The sequence below is a fragment of the Podarcis cretensis genome (assembly GCF_951804945.1).
Source record: "Podarcis cretensis genome assembly, chromosome: 4".
In the NCBI taxonomy this organism is placed as follows: Eukaryota; Metazoa; Chordata; class Lepidosauria; order Squamata; family Lacertidae; genus Podarcis; species Podarcis cretensis.
In genome coordinates this window covers 98,088,589-98,108,024 of record NC_137173.1, presented here as the reverse complement: position 1 = coordinate 98,108,024, position 19,436 = coordinate 98,088,589, and the positions used below count along the sequence as shown (strand labels likewise).

General features: G+C 45.2%; 1 protein-coding gene across 4 annotated transcripts in view; it reads right to left on the bottom strand.

Annotated features, from left to right (window-relative positions):
* Window positions 1-19,436, bottom strand: part of KLF12 (KLF transcription factor 12) — a 235,750-nt gene that overhangs the window by 91,232 nt on the left and 125,082 nt on the right. For all 4 annotated transcript variants that reach the window (XM_079972930.1, XM_079972933.1, XM_079972931.1 and 1 more), the window contains exon 3: window positions 8,213-8,750. In XM_079972930.1, coding sequence (XP_079829056.1) covers window positions 8,213-8,750 — 538 coding nt within the window. The remainder of the gene's footprint in view (window positions 1-8,212; window positions 8,751-19,436) is intronic.

The following is a 19,436-nucleotide window of genomic DNA, read 5'->3' as shown; positions in this document are numbered from 1 at the left end:
TGCTAACCTTTAAAGCCCTAAAATGCCTCGGCCCGATATACAGTGGTACCTCGGGTTACATACGCTTCAGGTTACATACGCTTCTGGTTACAGACTCTGCTAACCCGGAAATAGTGCTTCAGGTTAAGAACTTTGCTTCAGGATGAGAACAGAAATCGTGCTTCGGTGGCGCGGCAGCAGCAGGAGGCCCCATTAGCTAAAGTGGTGCTTCAGGTTAAGAACAGTTTCAGGTTAAGAACGGACCTCCGGAATGAATTAAGTATTTAGCCCGAGGTACCACTGTACCTGAAGGAGTGTCTCCACCCCCATTGTTCAGCCTGGACACTGAGGTTCAACCTTCTGGTGGTTCCCTCACTGAGAGAAGTGAGGTTACAGGGAACCAGGCAGAGGGTCTTCTTGGTGGTGGCGCCCACCCCGTGGAACGCCCTCCCATCAGATGTCAAGGAAATAAATAATTATCTGACTTTTAGAAGACATCTGAAGGCAGCTCTGCTTCAGGAAGTTTTTAATGTTTTATCACTATAATAATAATAATAATAATAATAATAATAATAATAATAATAATAATAATTTGTTGGCAGCTGTCCAGAGTGGCTGGGGAAACCCAGCCAGGTGGGCAGGATATAAATATATTAGTATTAGTATTAGTATTAGTATTAGTATTAGTATTAGTATTAGTATTAGTATTAGTATTACACAGCGGCGTAGCGTGGGTTGTCAGCACCTGGGGCAAGGCAAGTAATCTGCGCCCCCTAACCCGGGGCAAGGCAAGTAATTTGCGCCCCTAACCCCTAACCTGCCGCCGCTGCCAGCTTCTTCTTGCTGCTGCCTGGGCTGGGGTATTTATGGTAAGGTAGCCACGGCGGCGGCGGTGGGTCCGTGTCAGGTGATCTGAGGTGAGTTGCCGCTGGCGCTGCCGCCCAAACAATGCCGCTTGCCCGGAGGAGGAGGGCAGAGAGGCAAGTAAAATGCAACATGGCCCAGCAGCTGCAGCAGGTGGCGGGGCTGTGAGGAGGGGCTGCCTGGCGCACCCTCCGCGGCCCTGGCGCGTGTTGACTGCGGCGAGCGCTGAGAGCCGCTGCCTGCCGGACGCCTTCAGCCCGGACGTGCGCACAGCTCGTCGGTTCCGCGAGACATGGGGCTCTGCTACAGCCTGCGCCCGAGGCTCTTCGGCGACTCCGGAGGCGGCGAGCGCGCCCCCCCCCCGATGTTGCGCCCGGTGCAGCCGGCCCCCCCTGCACCCCCCACGCTACGCCACTGGTATTACAACATGTCCGCCACCAAAGTGCTCTCCTTCCTCTAAGACTCCATATACCCCAAGTGCTGCTAAAATGTATTCTTATATAACGTTTGAAGTCCCCAAATCAATCTGACTGACTAGAGAAGACAGGTAAATGATAACAACATATGACTAATCCACCAAGAGGAGACACCACCATACAGCAACTGTTCATGGGAGACTACCCTTGCTTCTTCAAACAGACTAAAGCAGTATTGCCTCAGATCATCTCATTTTTCACCCGGAAAGCTAGGGTACATTTTCCTCACAGTGGGGAATTTTTTTAAAGGTGGGGGTGCCCTTTCAAAATCAAAAGATCCCAATGATCTTACATGTTTATGTATGAGGCCAAATCTGTTAACAATGCAATTCATGCTCAAGAATTCAGCAACAGGCCAGGGAAATCTATTATCAGGATTACATCACTGAAACTTGAAATCCTGGAGATCTTGAATGTCAACATTTTTATGACTACTACTGTACCAGATATCCTGAATTATAATGAATCCAAGGCAGCTTAATGCTTAATACATCTTTGTGGACATCCCTCGCAGCTACCAAAGATGATTAATTCCCATAAACTGGGTTGGTATTATAGAACGGAAGCAAATCTCAGTCTATATTTGGAATAAACTCCCACACTCAAGGTGGGCGTGACTGCATTTCTCAGGATGTAAATGTACTCTGAAGCAAAAGCATTAAAAAAAAAAAAATCATACCAAGCAATGAAAACCAAAAGAGAACGGGTGGAGGGTTGTTTTTAAAGCTCTGTGAGAACACTTGTTTTTCTTTATGCCTGGAAATACAGTCTGTTCGGGGTGAAGTATTGCCATATGATGGGAAAGAACCAAATTATTGAGTGTAGTAATAATAAAAGTAATAATAATAGTTAATATTTACTTTTCCTAAATTGCTGGTTCCCAGGATTTTTGATACCTGGAAAGTAGTCTTTTTTCTGGATTAAAACTGGAGGCATGCTGCTCTCTCTCTCTCTCTCTCTCACACACACACACAACCCTCAGCTAACATTGCTTTCAATGTTCTTTGCTCAGTCTGCCAGACAGAACCATACTTTCTGGGCAATGGTGATACTTCTAGAATTCCTTTGTGGCTGCCGGCAGCATCTGAGAATGCTGGCTTCCTCTGGTTAGCTGTTTCCTCTGCCCATTTATTGTCAGAAAAAGGGGATTAATGCTGTGCTAGGCCTCTCAAGCCTGAGCGGATTTGATCCTGGTTTGCAGGCAGTGTTTCAACCACAGTTTTATAGTTTGGATGTCACAGCACACCGTTGTTTAACAAATCAGAAAGCTTTTACTAAAGCCAGGCTGGGAAAACCCAGCCAGATGGGTGGTGTAATAACAACAGCAACAACAACAACAACAACAACAACAACAACAACAACAACAACAACAACAACAACACAGTGGTACCCTGGGCAGAATGCAACCTACGTCTGCGTGTGCACGGGTCGCGATTCACCACTTCTGCGCATGCGCGAGCGGCGAGTCCCAGAGGTAACCCATTCCATTACTTCCAGGTCACCGCGGAGCACAACCCAAAAATGCTCAACCTGAAGCTACTTTAAACCGAGGTATGACTGGAATAATAATAATAATAATGTGACAGGAGAAGGGAAGGGGAGAAGAGTGTTTCCTGGAGGTGATAAATTATAATCCCACTGGTGTAGCAGAAAATAATAGTCTACCAGTATCTCAACAACAGGATTTTGGAATAAACTACATAGTTCCTGGAGAAGGAAAGCATCATCCCGCCGTTGGGCAGAGAAGTGATGCAGGAAAAAAAAGTACAAAATTAAATGTACTGCTTAGCATTTCAAACAAATACAGGGAGACGTAATATACTCCAAATGAAGCCCAGTGAGATTTGACATTGTGCAGAGGTTTATTTAATGTACACAGAGCAGCTGTGCGAATGTGCGTTTTGCGGAAAACATGTAACTTCTCCTAGGCCTCATAATAAAGGACCCTCAATGCAGGGCAGATATACAAGGCCTCCTCATCCCAGCGCCCAAGCCGCTTTCCACTAAAGGCCATTACAAATGGTTTGCGCTCTTGGAAAAATGCTCTGAGAACACCAATCAACTTTTAAATCAAAAACAGCTTGCTTTCTGATAGGGGCAGCAAAACTGGTCGATTTATTCCATAAAACTTTATGTACACAGCAGCAGCATCCATGAACTTAATGATCATAATATAGAGTCTACAGGGTAATTTTTATTGCAATTTATAGCAAGATTACACATACTCCACAGTTTTTCAGGCTTTATTGAGATTTTATGGGACTGTGCGGTTTAAGCAGTTAACGGTGTGCTCTCGTGTGATGGGAGAAGGTGGGGTTAGCTCCTATACATGCGTTTCGTTGCTAATCTACCATAGGCTATTAATTACTCTGTCCAATCAAAGTCATTATTTATAGTAATTTCACGAGCAAAATAATTTGCCAGGGGCATGCAGGATTAATAGAGGCTACGGACATCTGCAGAAACCTACCTACGTATAGCTCAGATACACATCTATGAGGATGGTGTGTTGTTGTTTTTCCACAGCAAAAACGTTAAACCTTTTTCATTTTAAATTGAACACTGTAGAACTCACACCCATTTACAGGAAATCGAATTCTCAAGAGTGTTAAGACCTAAATCACATCAAGTATCTGATATATAACTGATTCACCATCCAACATAAAACAAAGCCGGGGGAAAGAAAAGCAATTACAGATTTGAACAACAGCAGGACATAGCTTTTTCTGAGCCCAGGTTTCTAGACAAGACACTTCTACATATCTAAAAGTGACCTTGACTCCTCCATTCTTGCACCCAACCAATCTACCATTAACTTCAGCCCACAAAGCTGGACCTTAAATTACTGTACACTTTCCTCAGCCGTCTACCTTTCTAAACATTCTATGACATCACACCATTTCAGCCAATAGGTGAAAAGGCTTCACTGTTGCTACAAAATCCCTTAATGAAACGTAACACTGAATTTTTTTAAAATTAAAAAAATCTAAATATCTTTAAAAGAGCTGCCTCTTTATATACTGCTAGGGACAACAAAGTATGTTATGTTCTGCTAGTATCTCAGGTCTTTATTCTGGGTGGGGACATCTGTCTTCTCTACAGGGCCGGATTTAGGTTTGATGAGGCCCTAAGCTACTGAAGGTAATGGGGCCCTTGATATGTCCAGCTGTCCTTTGTCAACAACAAATTGTCAGTGTTTTTTGTGTTGAATATATGCTATATGGCAATTTATGGACCTAATAGGTATCTAAAGCCATTTGCACATAACAAAATATGTATTTTATCAAAGTAATTGTTGAACTGAAATACATTTAAGAAGTATATTAATAGTGAAATACAATTAAGAAGAAGTATATTAATAGTGAAATAATTATTAAGCTCTAGCTTAAAATGATTTTTTATTCATAACAAACTAGCAGGCGTGCCCATTATTTACATCATAGGAGCCTACACAACACAAAATAAGTAGAAAATAAGTGACATTCACCCTGCTTTACAAAGCTTGTGATTTTTTGGTTTCCCCCTGTGAATAAACAGGCAAACTATCAAAAGGTGTTTTCCTAGAACAATTTCTTATTTCTGTTTTGCAAAAGCAAGGCCATGCAGCCAGGAGGAATCTCACATACAAAACCAGACAAGGAAATGGTGGGAAGAAATTTTTGTGGAGTCTCTTCTGCTCAGACAATACAACAATAAGGAAAAAAATGTTACCCTGAAAAAAAAAATCTGGCCCAGATAAAACCATATATGAACATGCTGATTTTATGGAGCATTCCTGCAAACTGGTTTGCGGGATAAAGTCTCTCACCTGCCATCTTCCCTGAGGTGTAGCCCTCCTAATTTCAAGTAGGATCTAAATAGTGGAATGGTGTAGGCAGGGCCAGTCACATGGGTCTTTCTCACCAGAGCATCTTTGTCCTTTGTCCTTTATGTAACTATTCTCTTTAATTAGCTAAAGAAATCTCCTTAAAATCCATTTCTTCTGAAATCAAATGCAATTCAAGTTGCAGATGGAACAGTATCAAGCTGTACTAGCTTAGGATCATTTGGCTGATAGTTATGTCTAATAAACGGCGTTTCTGTGCGCTGCTGTGGTTCGCCAGAAGCGGCTTAGTCATGCTGGCCACATGACCCGGAAGCTGTATACGGGATCCTTCGGCCAATAAAGCAAGATGGGCGCCGCAACCCCAGAGTCATCCGCGACTGGACCTAATGGTCAGGGGTTCCTTTACCTTTATGTCTAATAAACTGTTTTGTTATCACATCCTTAAAGCTTGCTAAGACCAAAGCCAAATCCAGTGTGACATTTTCCTCTTAGTTTGAGCAGATATTTGGTGCAGATGTTTGGTGCAACCAGCACGCAGAATACTAGCTGGGTTCCACTGCTATATAAACCGTTTCTCTATGCCGCAGTGTGAATACAACCATCATCCCTATCGAAACCTGGAGGGCTATTGCTAACTCTCAGTCCTTGAGCTTGCACATGGTGCTTGATATAGTGGGAATGTTAGTGCAAGCCTGCAAAACTCCTGACCAGATAGATTGAATGCCCCCCTCCAAGTCACATATAGTGGCGCACTAAGGGCTTGATAAATCTCCCAGTTTTGCAGCTGCCTGGGATTCCAAAAGAGGGGGGGGAGGGTGTTGTCAAGAAGCCAGCAGTTCACAATACATGGCTAGGAGAGTGTGTTTGTCTATCATGGGTGGTCCTCTATCACAGGTGGGGATGGCCACCAAAGTGAAACGCTTAAAAGGAGGATTAGGCAAATTCCTGGGAGGGTGAGGCGATGAATGGCCACAAGCCACAATGGCTCTGTTCTACCTCCCCTGTCAGAGGGATTATATGCATCTGAATACCAGTTGCAGGGAATCACAAGTGATGAGAGTGCTCTTGGCCACTATGAGAAGAAGGTGTTGGAATGGCTGGCTTGATCTGGCAAGGGTCTTCTTATGTTCTAGAGCAGTGGCATCCAACTTCCAAGAGTCTGCGATCTACTCTCAGTATTAAAAAACTGGCAGTGATCTACCCATTGTCACAGTTGTTGAGCTTTTTGGGGGGCTTTTTGGTGGGGGTTCAAAGGTCAACCAGGATCGACCAGGGACACCCCACGATCAACCAGTAGATTGCGATCAACCTGTTGGACAGCCCTGTTCTAGAGCATCCAGAGACGCAACAATGCCTGGCTCCCTGACTCCATCATTGCCAGCATCACATTCGTAAAGCACTCTGGAAGTATATACTTGATTCTGCCCAAATGAAGCCTCCTGGTATATATTTTGTTCCAGGAGGCTTAGTTTGGCGAGAATTGAATATACACTTCCAGAGTTAACACTGGAATTACTTCTGGTAAGTGAGCCACCATACAGTGGTACCTCAGGTTAAGAATTTAATTCGTTCCAGAGGTCCGTTCTTAACCTAAAACTGACTTTAACCTGAGGTACCACTTTAGCTAATGGGGCCTCCCGCTGCCACCACACGATTTCTATTCTCATCCTGAAGCAAAGTTCTTAACCTGAGGTACTATTTCTGAGTTAGCGGAGTCTGTAACCTGAAGCGTCTGTAACCCGAGGTACCACTGTATACGCTAGAGGGCTGTGAAAAAATGTATCCCCAACATTTCATACTTGTCTACCCATGTACTGTCTGAAACAAAAGGGGCACACTGGTGGCCAGATGTGAAATAAATTGGCATCATTTCCAGCTCTCCTATCCCACTATTGACTCTATATTACTGGTGACTTCCTCAGGGAGGGAGGAAAGCACAAGATGACAATGGCTGTGACATCTTCCATTTCACGAACAAATTGGGACTATTCACAAACACAAATACACACACAAAAACACCCTACTTGTATGAACAGAGGAGAGAGGAAGAAGATCACTGACACTGACGTTCGCAGGACACGGCGAAAGTTGTTGAAGTTTTTTGGTTTACTTGCCAAACTTCTGCCTCCCAGTAACGTTCGAGAAAATCCGGACATATGGAAGTCCAAACTAATCCCACCCCCAACATCCACAAGCCACCAACTCTTTATCGCCCGTGTCCACATATTTGGAGCAACACCTGAAAGAGGAGCTTATATATGGTACAGCTGTACACATGTAGCAGGCAGTCTGATCAAGAAGCCTGTATTATCCTGATTTATAATCTGGTGGCCAGCCTATGTCCCTTTCTGGCATTCTGCTAAATACACAGACACTGAGAGAACAATCCTGTGGCTTGATCTGCTGGGATGACTGGGGTTAGGATCCAGCAGATCTTCGGTTGAGCTAGATGGTTCCCAGCGCAATGGTGGAATTTAATTTGGAGTCTCCCCACTTGGCAGTTGTCCTGTAGACACTCTATCATGCTAGCCCTCTGGCTTAATATTTGATATTTTCCCCATGCTTCTCCAGTTAACAAGTGTTTGTCTCCAGTCTTACAATTCCACATGTAAGATAAGAAGGAAAAGCTCCCATAGGCTTGCAAAATGATTGGGTGTGCTAATAGTAGCATGAGCTACTACAGTGGTGCCTCGCAAGACGAAATTAATTCGTTCCGCGAGTTTCTTCGTCTTGCGGTTTTTTCGTCTTGCGGTTTTTTTCGTCTTGCGAAGCACGGCGCTTAGCGGCTTAGCGCTATTAGTGGTTTAGCGGCTATTAGCGGCTTAGAAAAAGGGGGGGAGGGAAAAAACTCGCAAGAACTCGCAAGACGAAACGTCTTGCGAAGCAAGCCCATAGGGAAATTCGTCTTGCGAAGCACCTCAAAAGACGGAAAACTCTTTCGTCTAGCGAGTTTTTCGTCTCGCGAGGCATTCGTCTTGCGGGCCACCACTGTAGTTAGTCTGGGCTTCACCCTTCTTAAAATTCAAGTACATTTCGCACCTGGGGGGAGGGGGGATGGGCACCGTACCTTTGACATGACTTCTCCCGTCCTCCAGTAACGGTACTACGATAGTGTTGTTCACATTCCCTGGTGATCTCACCGCTGTGTAGACCACGGGTACCGACTGCACCACGACTGGGATGCGATGTACGTGACTCATTTTGTTGGTCTGTAGGTTCATGGGGCTGGAGGGGGGTACTGGGTGGATTATGTGCAAAAACTGCTGCCCTCCAACACCTGATGCAGATGCCACGAGCGGGCCTGGCGTTAATACTGACGGTGCAGAAGATGCTGAAGAGACGGATGTTATTACTGTGGGTGACGAAGCTGGCCGACTAGAGGACGTTGAAGTGGAAGAAGGAGACGATGCCGAGGCGGTGATGGACACAGGCGAAGACGAAGCAGCGATGGGGGATGACCGGGCCTTGTTTATCGACAAGTCCACTGGCTCAGTTTGCGTTTGGAAATGGTCTGTGGACAAGGAATCTTCTTCCGGATCGGCCTTCATGCTGTTCAGCAAAAGAGGTACAGCTTCCATATCTGGGTAACTATGAGAGTTTGGAGACTGTGGAAGGAAGGAAAGGGAAACAGGCCATTACCATCTAGGAGCCAATGCAAAAAAAACCACTCGGATGCTAACAGTGTGTATGTTTATTTTAAGCATCATCATTGAAACGAAGGGCAAACAGGCAAGGAAAGGGCGGCTGCTTCAAAGAGGCCCAACGTCGGGTCCTCATAGAGGGTTCACTGGGGATCATGTCAGTCACTGCCTCTTTTTATTTTTTATTTTCAGCTTTTCTATTAAGGAGGCGCACTAGTGGCACTCTGAAATGAACATAAGGACATGGGAAGCTGCCTTAGACTGAGTCAAATCATTGATTCATCTACAGTGGTGCCTCGCAAGATGAAATTAATTCGTCCCGCGAGTCGCTTCGTCTTGGGATTTTTTCGTCTTGCGGAGCGCGGATTGCCCGGGTATTAACGGCTTTACGAAAAAGGAAGCAAATCCGCAAGATGTTTTCGTCTTGCGAAGCAAGCCCATAGGGAAATTCGTCTTGCGAAGCACCTCAGAAAACGGAAAACCCTTTCGTCTAGCGAGTTTTTCGTCTTGCGAGGCATTCGTCTTGCGGGGCACCACTGTAGCTCTATTGTCTACACTGGCTGGCAAAAGCTTTCCAGGGTTTCAGGCAGGGAACACTCGCAGTCCTCCCTGGCGAATCAACGAGAGACCCTCTGAGTACTCAGCGAGATACTACAGCTACCCCCCCACTCTCATTTTCCCAGAATGCTTCTGAGCTGGGCTGAGTACCATCCTCTTGCTGCTCTAGTAAAATGTTTTCTTCCTCTGGAACTGCCTTTATGCTGTCTGGGTATGAAGGGTAACTATAGATGTTAAAGGTAAAGGTAAAGGTACCCCTGCCCGTACGGGCCAGTCTTGAGAGACTCTGGGGTTGTGCGCCCATCTCACTTAAGAGGCCAGGGGCCAGCGCTGTCCGGAGACACTTCCGGGTCACGTGGCCAGCGTGACATCGCTGCTCTGGCGAGCCAGAGCCGCACACGGAAACGCCGTTTACCTTCCCGCTGGTAAGCGGTCCCTATTTATCTACTTGCACCCAGAGGTGCTTTCGAACTGCTAGGTTGGCAGGCGCTGGGACCGAGCAGCGGGAGCGCACCCCGCCGCAGGGATTCGAACCGCCGACCTTTCGATCGGCAAGTCCTAGGCGCTGAGGCTTTAACCCACAGCGCCACCTGCGTCCCAACTATAGATGTTACCCCCCCCCAAAAAAATGGGGTGCTTGTACTCACTGATGCTGTCTCTGTTTACAAGGAGGGTACCAAAGTGGTGATGGGGAGGGAACAGATGAAATATTTAATACTACTACTACTACCACCACTACTACTACTACTAATAAATTTATACCCCGCCCAACTAGCAGGCTTCCAACAAAGATAAAAAATACATTAAAACATGAGTCATTAAAAACTTTCCTAAACAGGGCTGCCTTCAGATGTCTTCTAAACATCAGATAGTTGTTTACCTAAAGCCCCTTCAGACTGACTTTTGTTGTAATTGTACTGTTTAGCTTATTCTTTTAGTTGTTTGTGAATAATAGTGCTTTATAGTTTTTAATTGTTTTACTGATGATTTGATAATTATTCTATGATCTGAATTGCTTTGCGATTCATTTGAATGAAAAGCAGCACAGAAATATATTAAAGCAGCCCTGTTTGCAAGTCGAAAACTGTTGCATTTCCATCTCAGAACTAGGTGAGCTCCATCTCACATATTCCACTGGTGGCGCATGGGCACATCAGCCCTTAGCTTGTCACTAGTTAGTTTGTCACTAGTTTATTTCTCCACTCTGCTTGTTCTTCATTACAATAGAATCTCATTACAGCACAATGTCATTATCCAAACATTACCAGAAAGTTCTGAGGAACAATCATTCATGTGAATTAATAATATTTGAATATTTCAAATTACCGTATTTTTTGTCCCATAGGACGCTCCGTCCCATAGGACGCACCTAGTTTTTTTGGGGGGAAATAAAGGGGGGAAAAATTCCTTTATTCCCCCCCCCCAAAACCAGGTCGGGGAAACCGAACCAGGTCGAGGAACAGCGGGATGGCGGCGCTGCGCCTCCCTGCTCTCCCCCGAGCTTGTGGGGCTGGCCTATGCGCGGGGCGCTCTGCTTCAGCGCGCCTTGCCCGCCGGGCGGCATGCTGCTATCCGCAGTGTGGGCTGCTATCCGCGCTGCGGATGTTTGCCCGGCGCGAGGGGTGCTCTGCTTCAGGGCGCCCCGCGTGCCGGGTGGCAGCTGCTATCCGCAGCGTGGGGAGCCCTGCGGGGAACTTGTGCAGGGCTCCCCAGGCTGCGGATGTTTGCCAGCGCGAGGGACGCTCTGCTTCAGTTCCCGCAGGGCTGCCTAGGCTGCGGATGTCTTCCTGAAGCCTGGAGAGCGAGAGGGGTCGGTGCGCACCGACCCCTCTCGCTCTCCAAGCTTCAGCGAAAGCCTGCATTCGCCCCATAGGACGCACCCAGATTTCCCCTTCATTTTTGGAGGGGAAAAAGTGCGTCCTATAGGGCGAAAAATACGGTAATTAAGCCATTGTGAACATCTTGTGTCAACAACTTTTTTTTTACAGAGATGTCTCAAAACATCAGCAGAGATGTTCTCTTGTACCACCTCGCTGCAGATGTGAGCTGTTTTTAAGGTGAAGCGGTTTCTCTTGCTGCATTGCTAACGCCCAACTCATATTTACTCAGAAGTCTCTTGTATCCTTCCTTACCCCCTATTTAAACAGTTGATTCATTTCACTTTTACCCATATCTGTACATCATGTTCCAAGCTGAATCACATCCTCATATTCAGTGGGAGGTCAGACTCCCTTCTCAACATTGCAGATGGTGAACGTCAACTCTAGTTGCAAGTGTTTCTTCAAGTTTGTAAGGCGTTCTGGGAGGAATTTGGGGCCAGATTTTCAGGAGCGATAAGCACATTAAGGCTGAAATCACAACCCACATAAACCTCAAAGGCTTAGCTTCTCTCCATAACCCAAGCCTACACAAAGCTCTAGAGCTGATGTGAAGATAAACATGGGCTAGACTTCGAACCCCCAGCGCTGTTGCCCAAGATGAAATGAACAGAGCTGCCCCCAGTTGCAAAGAACTGTGCATCTAGAGACTGGGGATCATAGATTTTCAAGGGTTGTAGGTGGTCTGGTAAAACCATCCTTGCCTGTGTATGTACACACTTCCCATCTCATCGCTATCTCGTCATCATTTCTGATGAAACAAGGAATTGAGGGTTTACCGTGTGGTTCAATGATGCTCAATCTGGAGAACTCCAGATGCTGTTGGAGTCCTACTCCCATCAGCCCATGTCAGCATGGCCAATGTTCTGGGATGATGACAGCAGACTCCAACAGCATCTGGGAACACCACGGTGGCTATCTTCTCCATCACAGTCTTCTCTTTGAAGGTGTCCTCTCTTTGAGGGCCGTCTAGTCCAAGTCCGGTTTGCAGAAAAGGAACCATAAAAAGTGGGAGGTCTTGGAGTGGCCCACCAACAGCTATTGGCACTTAGTCTGAGCAAGCACACAAGTCATCTGGTGTCTTTAGTATTCTATGCATTAAATAGTTAAAGCATAGCAATTATTTCTAAATGTGTGTCTATACATATAATTTACCGTACAGTGGTACCTCGGGTTAAGTAACTAATTCGTTCCGGAGGTCCGTACTTAACCTGAAACTGTTCTTAACCTGAAGCACCACTTTAGCTAATGGGGCCTCCTGCTGCTGCCACACCGCCGGAGCACGATTTCTGTTCTTATCCTGAAGCAAAGTTCTTAACCTGAAGCACCATTTCTGGCTTAGTGTAGTGTGTAACCTGAAGCGTATGTAACCTGAGGTACCACTGTATACAAATTTGATGCAAAATGATGTCCTCCCCACTTTTTTGAGTGGGGAATGTTGCAAATCCTCTTTTTTGGCAATGGATAACTGGCCACAACATATAGGAGCAACCTAGCCTGAACTATTAAGGCCAAAATAGGGTCTGTAACATGTTTATGTCTTTGTTTTATGTCCTACAGCCTCTGTTCAGGTTGAGCAAGACTCAAGGCCTGGATTCCAACCTTAATTCAGAATCCAGATTCACCTTCTGGACACCCAACCGCCCCCCCCCCTGCAAATCAATCCCATTATTCCATATAAATTATGATGGAGTGCTATTTTCACATCTTTAATTTGGGTAGCATGTACCTGCATCGCAAAACATGACATTGGGGTGTCTCTGCTTTCACTAAATAGTCCTATGAACAGAAATTAATTATAAGGCACATTTCCTGCCTTTTCTACCCTCCCAAGTATTCTCAGAAGAAGAAGAAAAAGAAGGATCTGAATTTCATAAATTATCATTATTGGGTCAAAAATTAAGACGAGCAAATCAACTACAGTATATCTGTAACAAGACAGATTTAAGTGATCCTCCAGAGACAAAACTGCAGCTACTCCTCATGTTGACATATGCTTCTTATGCCCAAATTACTTTGCAGTGCAAATTAGTACTGTCAAGCCTGAATATATTACAAATTAAGGGGGAGAAATTTATACTTCCTTTCCCCCCCCTCCCACAGAAAATGATATCTTTACTTTGAGTATACACATAATTGCATATTATAGACTTGAAATTTTAATGGGATAAAACCGAAAGCTGTGAAATGCAGCTGTTTTTATTGAAATGATTTAGTGTCTCATGAATTGGCTTCAATAAATCAAGTTCTTTATGACCCAATGAGATATGATATGATTATTTTCAAAGGAGAGTGGCGAGGAAAGGCGGAGAAAGCAAGCCTCACTTTGATACGATGCTATGGCTGCCTGCAGGTCTATTCACTCAATGCTTTCTGGGAATATCCAACTGCTTGTGAGACTCTGGCGCTTGTGGGTCTCTCTCACTCCTCTGGAAAGATCGAGGGAGCCATGCTGTGATGCTTTTGCACACCCTCCGACACTTCTCCAACGGAAATAGGGGTGCCCTATTCCAGAATCACAGAATTGTAGACTTAGAAGGCCCTGAGGATCATCTAATCCAATCCCTGGCAAGGCAGAAATAAGCAGGGATAGAAAATGCAACTTTGACATTATCAGCACCACGCTCTAACCAACTGTGCTGCTTTTGCAAACCCTACTATTCTAATAATAATTTTATTATTTATACCCCACCCATCTGACAGGGTTGCCCCAGTCGCTCTGGGCAGCTTCCAACATATATAAAACCATAATAAAACGTTAAACATAAAAAAACAACTTCCCAATACAGTGGTACCTCGGGTTAAGAACTTAATTCGTTCTGGAGGTCCGTTCTTAACCTGAAACTGTTCTTAACCTGAGGTACCACTTTAGCTAATGGGGCCTCCCACTGCTGCCGCCGTGCGATTTCTGTTCTCATCCTGAAGCAAAGTTCTTTACCTGAGGTACTATTTCTGGGTTAGCGGAGTCTGTAACCTGAAGCGTCTGTAACCCGAGGTACCACTGTACAAGGTTACCATCAGACGTCTTCTAAAGGTTGTATAGTTACTTATCTTCTTGGCTCAGTGGAGGGTTGTTGTTGTTTGCATAACTCCATACCCTCCAACATTTCTCTGATGAAAATAGGGACATCCAAAGGAAAAGCAGGACATTCTCGGATCAAATCAGAAGCTGGGACAGCTTCCGTAAATCTGGGCCTGTCCCTGGAAAATAGGGACGCTTGGAGGGTCTGCTTTTGCACAGTGCCTGAAGCAGAACAGCAAATGCCACCTCACCCAGTAAAGACTGGTGAGCAAGTTGCTCTGGCACCAGAGACAGAAAATCCCACAAGCACCCTAAATAAAGTTTGCTTGGCTTCCTGACTGAGGCTTATTTGAGGGAAACGTGGTTTACACAAAGCCAGCTTCTGGTTTGTTTCCTCGCCAGCACAGCAGCAGCAGTTTGGGAACTTCTGGATGTTGTCAACTAGACCAATACTCATTCACATTAAACCGTAGGCTAGCAGAAAAAGGAACCTTTGGCCTGATCCAGCACAGCTCTTATCTTAAATTCTTATCTAATCTGATTGACTGTGGCATACAGTGGTGCCCCGCAAGACGAACGCCTCGGAAGACGAAAAACTCGCTAGACGAAGGAGTTTTTCGTTTTCTTAGCCGCTTCGCAAGACGCATCTCCCTATGGGCTTGCTTTGCAAAACGAAGCTTGCCCCGCAAGATCTGGGGATAGCGGGAAGCGCAGCGCGTCTTCCCCGCTGTCCCCGGACCTCATTTGAAGCAAGGGGCAGAGGGGAGAAGATCGCTTCTCCCCGTTGCCGCCCCTTGGTTCAAAAGGGGTCCGGGGAGAGGGGGGAAGGCGCGCACCTTCCCCTCTGTCCCCGGATGGTCTCTATAGGAACGCATTGATTGATTTTCAATGCATTCCTATGGGAAACCGTGCTTCGCAAGACGAAAAACTCGCAAGAAGAAAAAACTTGCAGAACGAATTAATTTCGTCTTGCGAGGCACCACTGTACCATGTTATTTTGTTTACAGGCCTCCATGATGTCATCGTGTCACATGTAGCATTGTGATACATCATGTGGGTAGATCATATTAAATGGAAGATGAGGACAACATAAAAAGAGGATAACATATCGGGGCATTTGGGATTGGGCAGCTTCTGTCAATTCATGATGTTCCAATTTAATCAGGACACTTGAGGAGGCTGGGATAATGAGGGCAAAGAAAAAAGAGGACCATTGCTCTGTGCAGGAAGAACACCAACAAGGAGAACCAACCAGTGCCCAACAGGGGAGGTCTTTTTGACACGAAAACAAACACAAAATTATAAATACGGTTTCGAACCAACCCTGTAAGAATTTTTTATTGACAGGCTGTTTCGCACGACCATGAAATTTGGCTGTGCAAAAGACTCCTCAGTGCAGCCTTCATCAACCTGTGTTGTGGTCCAAAACATCTCAAGGATGTCAGGTTGATAAAGGCACCCTTAACACAATATAGCAGCATTTTGGATGGTTTCATTGTCTAAAAACTAGGGCTGCAGTTTAGCCCTCCTTCATCTTTTCTTAAAACCCTCATTCACCCTCCTCTTTTTAAAATCTGCTTCTGTTGACATCCAACAGACTCCTTTAAAGTCCTGGTTGGAACGGAAGTTTGTGGCTGATTTCAAAATGGACCCAGCTTAACAGAAAAATAACATCATTAATGGGTGTCACATTCCAAAAGCGTTGCATAATACAATAGCTGTTGGGGTATATTGGACAACTCATATTAAGATAAGGGAAAGCAAACCAGAAGCAAAAACAAACAATAAATCAGTATTGCAAGATTCCACTATGAAAGTGCTAAGAGAAATGACAAGATAAATCCAGTTTGGAGCAGAATTAAGCCTCTGTTGTGAAATTTACTCCTGGCATCCAACACACCCCCTCAGCCTTTTTTTCTTCCCTTTATTTTGCTGCTCCCAGGAATGTACAGAAAGAAATTTACAAGCACTTAAAAGGCTCATGGGGCAGAACCATGACCCAAATTTGCATGAAATCTGCATATGGTCATTTATTTGTACAGTTGCCTCTCGGAAATTATGGGGTGAATGGCTGGGTTTCTCCAGCACTTCATTTTGCAGTATGCCCAGCCACCCTATAAAATATGGGTTGTCTCCAATGAAATTCTGCTGAGACTCACTGAAAACAACTGGACCCAAGTTAAGCATGCCCATAAATCTCAGTGAGCCTATTATGAGTAGAACTAACATTAGCTACGAGCCCCCCCCCCCAAAAAAAATTAATTTAAAAAAAATGGGAGGAGGGGTCAGGAATCCTGGAACTACCACAAAAAGGCTGGGATACCCCCCTAACAGTATCATCTTGCACTCAATTCTGCCTTCAGAGTCTGTTACATGTGGAACCATAATCCACAAAACACTGTTGATGGGGCAAATATTGATGAAATACTCAAAGCAACACATTCAAAACTGCATCTTCAGTTCATTCCTGAAAAAAGAATGATGGTCACAAAGGGACATATCTGTCACTGCAAGACAAAACCAGTTATGCCCTGCATAAAAGCACTCACTATAGCCTTTCAGAGACATGGAATATATCTTAGGAAATGGACGTGAGACATGCTGTGTGGTGTGTACATCAATGTGGCAACCACCCTATCAAAGGTTCCTCTTCGAAGAGGATCTTTAAGTTCACGTTAAGTTCAATAAGGCTCTCGCTTGGAAAGTTATGAGTGATGCTAGACTTTATTATTAATAGAAATCCTTCCCCGATTAGCCTTAACACAGAAATGGCCATAACTTCAAACCGTGATTCATAACTCCCAGGAACGAGGGTGTCTTTCAGAGTGTTTTCAGGAAGCTGTCAGGATGGATCCAAATGACAAGTGCGTGGAATCTGCCCAGCCTGCAAATGCTGCCCAACAAGAAGGCAATATTCTGTGCTGTCAGAAATGCAAAGCCTTGTGAAATATGAATAGCATCTTCACTGTCTACACAAAAGCTTCATAGACAAACATACCACGAGAGGGAAACTGACTGTGAGACGTCTGAGAAGCAGTGCTTACTAATAACCTCTTATGTATACACAAATGAAGTACAGTGGTGCCTTGCAAGACGAAAAGAATCCGTTCCGCGATTCTCTTCGTCTAGTGGTTTTTTCGTCTTGCGAAGCAAGCCCATTGACGGCTTAGCGGATTAGCGCTATTAGCGGCTTTTAGCGGATTAGCGGATAAGCGGCTTAGCGGCTTAGAAAAAGGGGGGGAAGGGGAAAAAACCCACAGGAACTCGCAAGACATTTTCGTCTTGCGAAGCAAGCCCATAGGAAATTCGTTTTGCGAAGCACCTCCAAAACGGAAAACTCTTTTGTCTAGCGAGTTTTCCGTCTTGCGAGGCATTCGTCTTGCGGGGCACCACTGTACCTTTAAACCAGTTCACAATGAGATTAGCGGCACACTCACAGGGCAGGGCTTGGGAGCAGAAGTTCAGGGCCCCACTCAGCAGATTGGATAAGGGGTCTCTGAATTTTGAAGGAAGAAGAAGTAATTATCATCTAAAGACAGCCCCACCCACCACTCCCCATGATACAATTAAGTCCACAGCCTTTCTTGAGTTCCCGGATGTTCTTAACTACAACTCCCATCATCCCTGATGGGTAGGAATGATGGGAGTTGTAGTCCAACAACATCTGGGGACTCAAGGTTGAGAAAGGCTGGCCTAAAGTTACATGACTGCACCATCTCGCATCCTGCACATGCTGGGCTGTAAGCATGAGCCTCAAGCATGCATAGGACCTTTCCGTGAACTGGGACATTTGCGCATACATTTGATCTGCCCAAAAGGGGAGATAGATTGCCTTAACAAGGCCTACTCAGACAGAAGTGTGCATGTATAGGCTGCCGTTCACACTAAACGCCCTATGACAGAGCAGACCCAAATTAGAGAACTGGTTCCTTCACCTTCATACATGTAGGATATGCAGGTCAGGGCTTTGTGTGAAGGTGTCCTTGGACGCTGACTTATTTATAGCATTTTATACTCTGCTTTTTGCCAGGATGGTCTCAGGACAGCTTACATTTAAAAACCAAACCGAACCATAATCTACAGTAAAATGCAACAGAACAAAAACAAGCAACGCCAGGGAATGGGAAATCAAAACAGCAGATAAAACACTCAGGCCAACATAACCCAGACAAAAAGGCAACTGAAAAGGACCTCAAATTCCATTAAGGGTACAAAAGAACAGGATGGACTTTGCTTAGCAGCTAAAAGATAGCAAAGAAAGTACAAGGCAAATACGTTCCAAGGGGCTTCCATATTTTTGGTATCAGTACGGAAGATGCCCTTTCTCCAGTGTCACCCATATCACTTTCAAAGATGGGAGAAAGGCCTTTGAGGAAGCTATTAATTGGCAGGGAGCTTCATGCAGAAGGAATAGGATCATGAAGATGCTCTAGACCAGTGTTTCCGACCTTGGGCCTCCAGCTGTTTTTGAACTACAATTCCCATCATCCCTGATCACTGGTCTTGCTAGCTAGGGATGATGGGAGTTGTAGTCCAAAAACAGCTGGAGGCCCAAGGTTGGGAAACACTGCTCTAGACCCACATTGTCAAGGGTGTTATAGACAAGACCAATGCTTTTAACTGAGCCTGGAACCATACCAGCAGCTAGCGCAAATCTTTTAATAAAACTGTGATCCTGCCCATAGGGGTTGAGCCTAGTTAATGGCCCACTTGCACGTCATGGGCTAGTTTCCTTTCCCAAATGTTTTCCAAAACTGCCATGTACAACACACTACAATAACCTACCCTGGATGTTGCTGGAACATGGAGATTTGCAAAACATCTCTCTTCAAGGAGAGAAACATACAGTGGTACCTTGGGTTAAGTACTTAATTCGTTCCAGAGGTCCGTTCTTAACCTGAAACTGTTCTTAACCTGAAGCACCACTTTAGCTAATGGGGCCTCCTGCTGCCGCTGAGCCGCTGGAGCACGATTTTTGTTCTCATCCTGAAGCAAAGTTCTTAACCCAAGGTAATATTTCTGGGTTAGCGGAGTCTGTAACCTGAAGCGTATGTAACCTGAAGCATCTGTAACCCGAGGTACCACTGTATTTTGTGTGTGTGTGTGTGTTTAAAGAAGGAAAGTATTCCTTGCCACAGCCTGTGGGTAACACCATCAGCAAGTAAAAAGGCAAAAGACCCCAAGTCCCATACA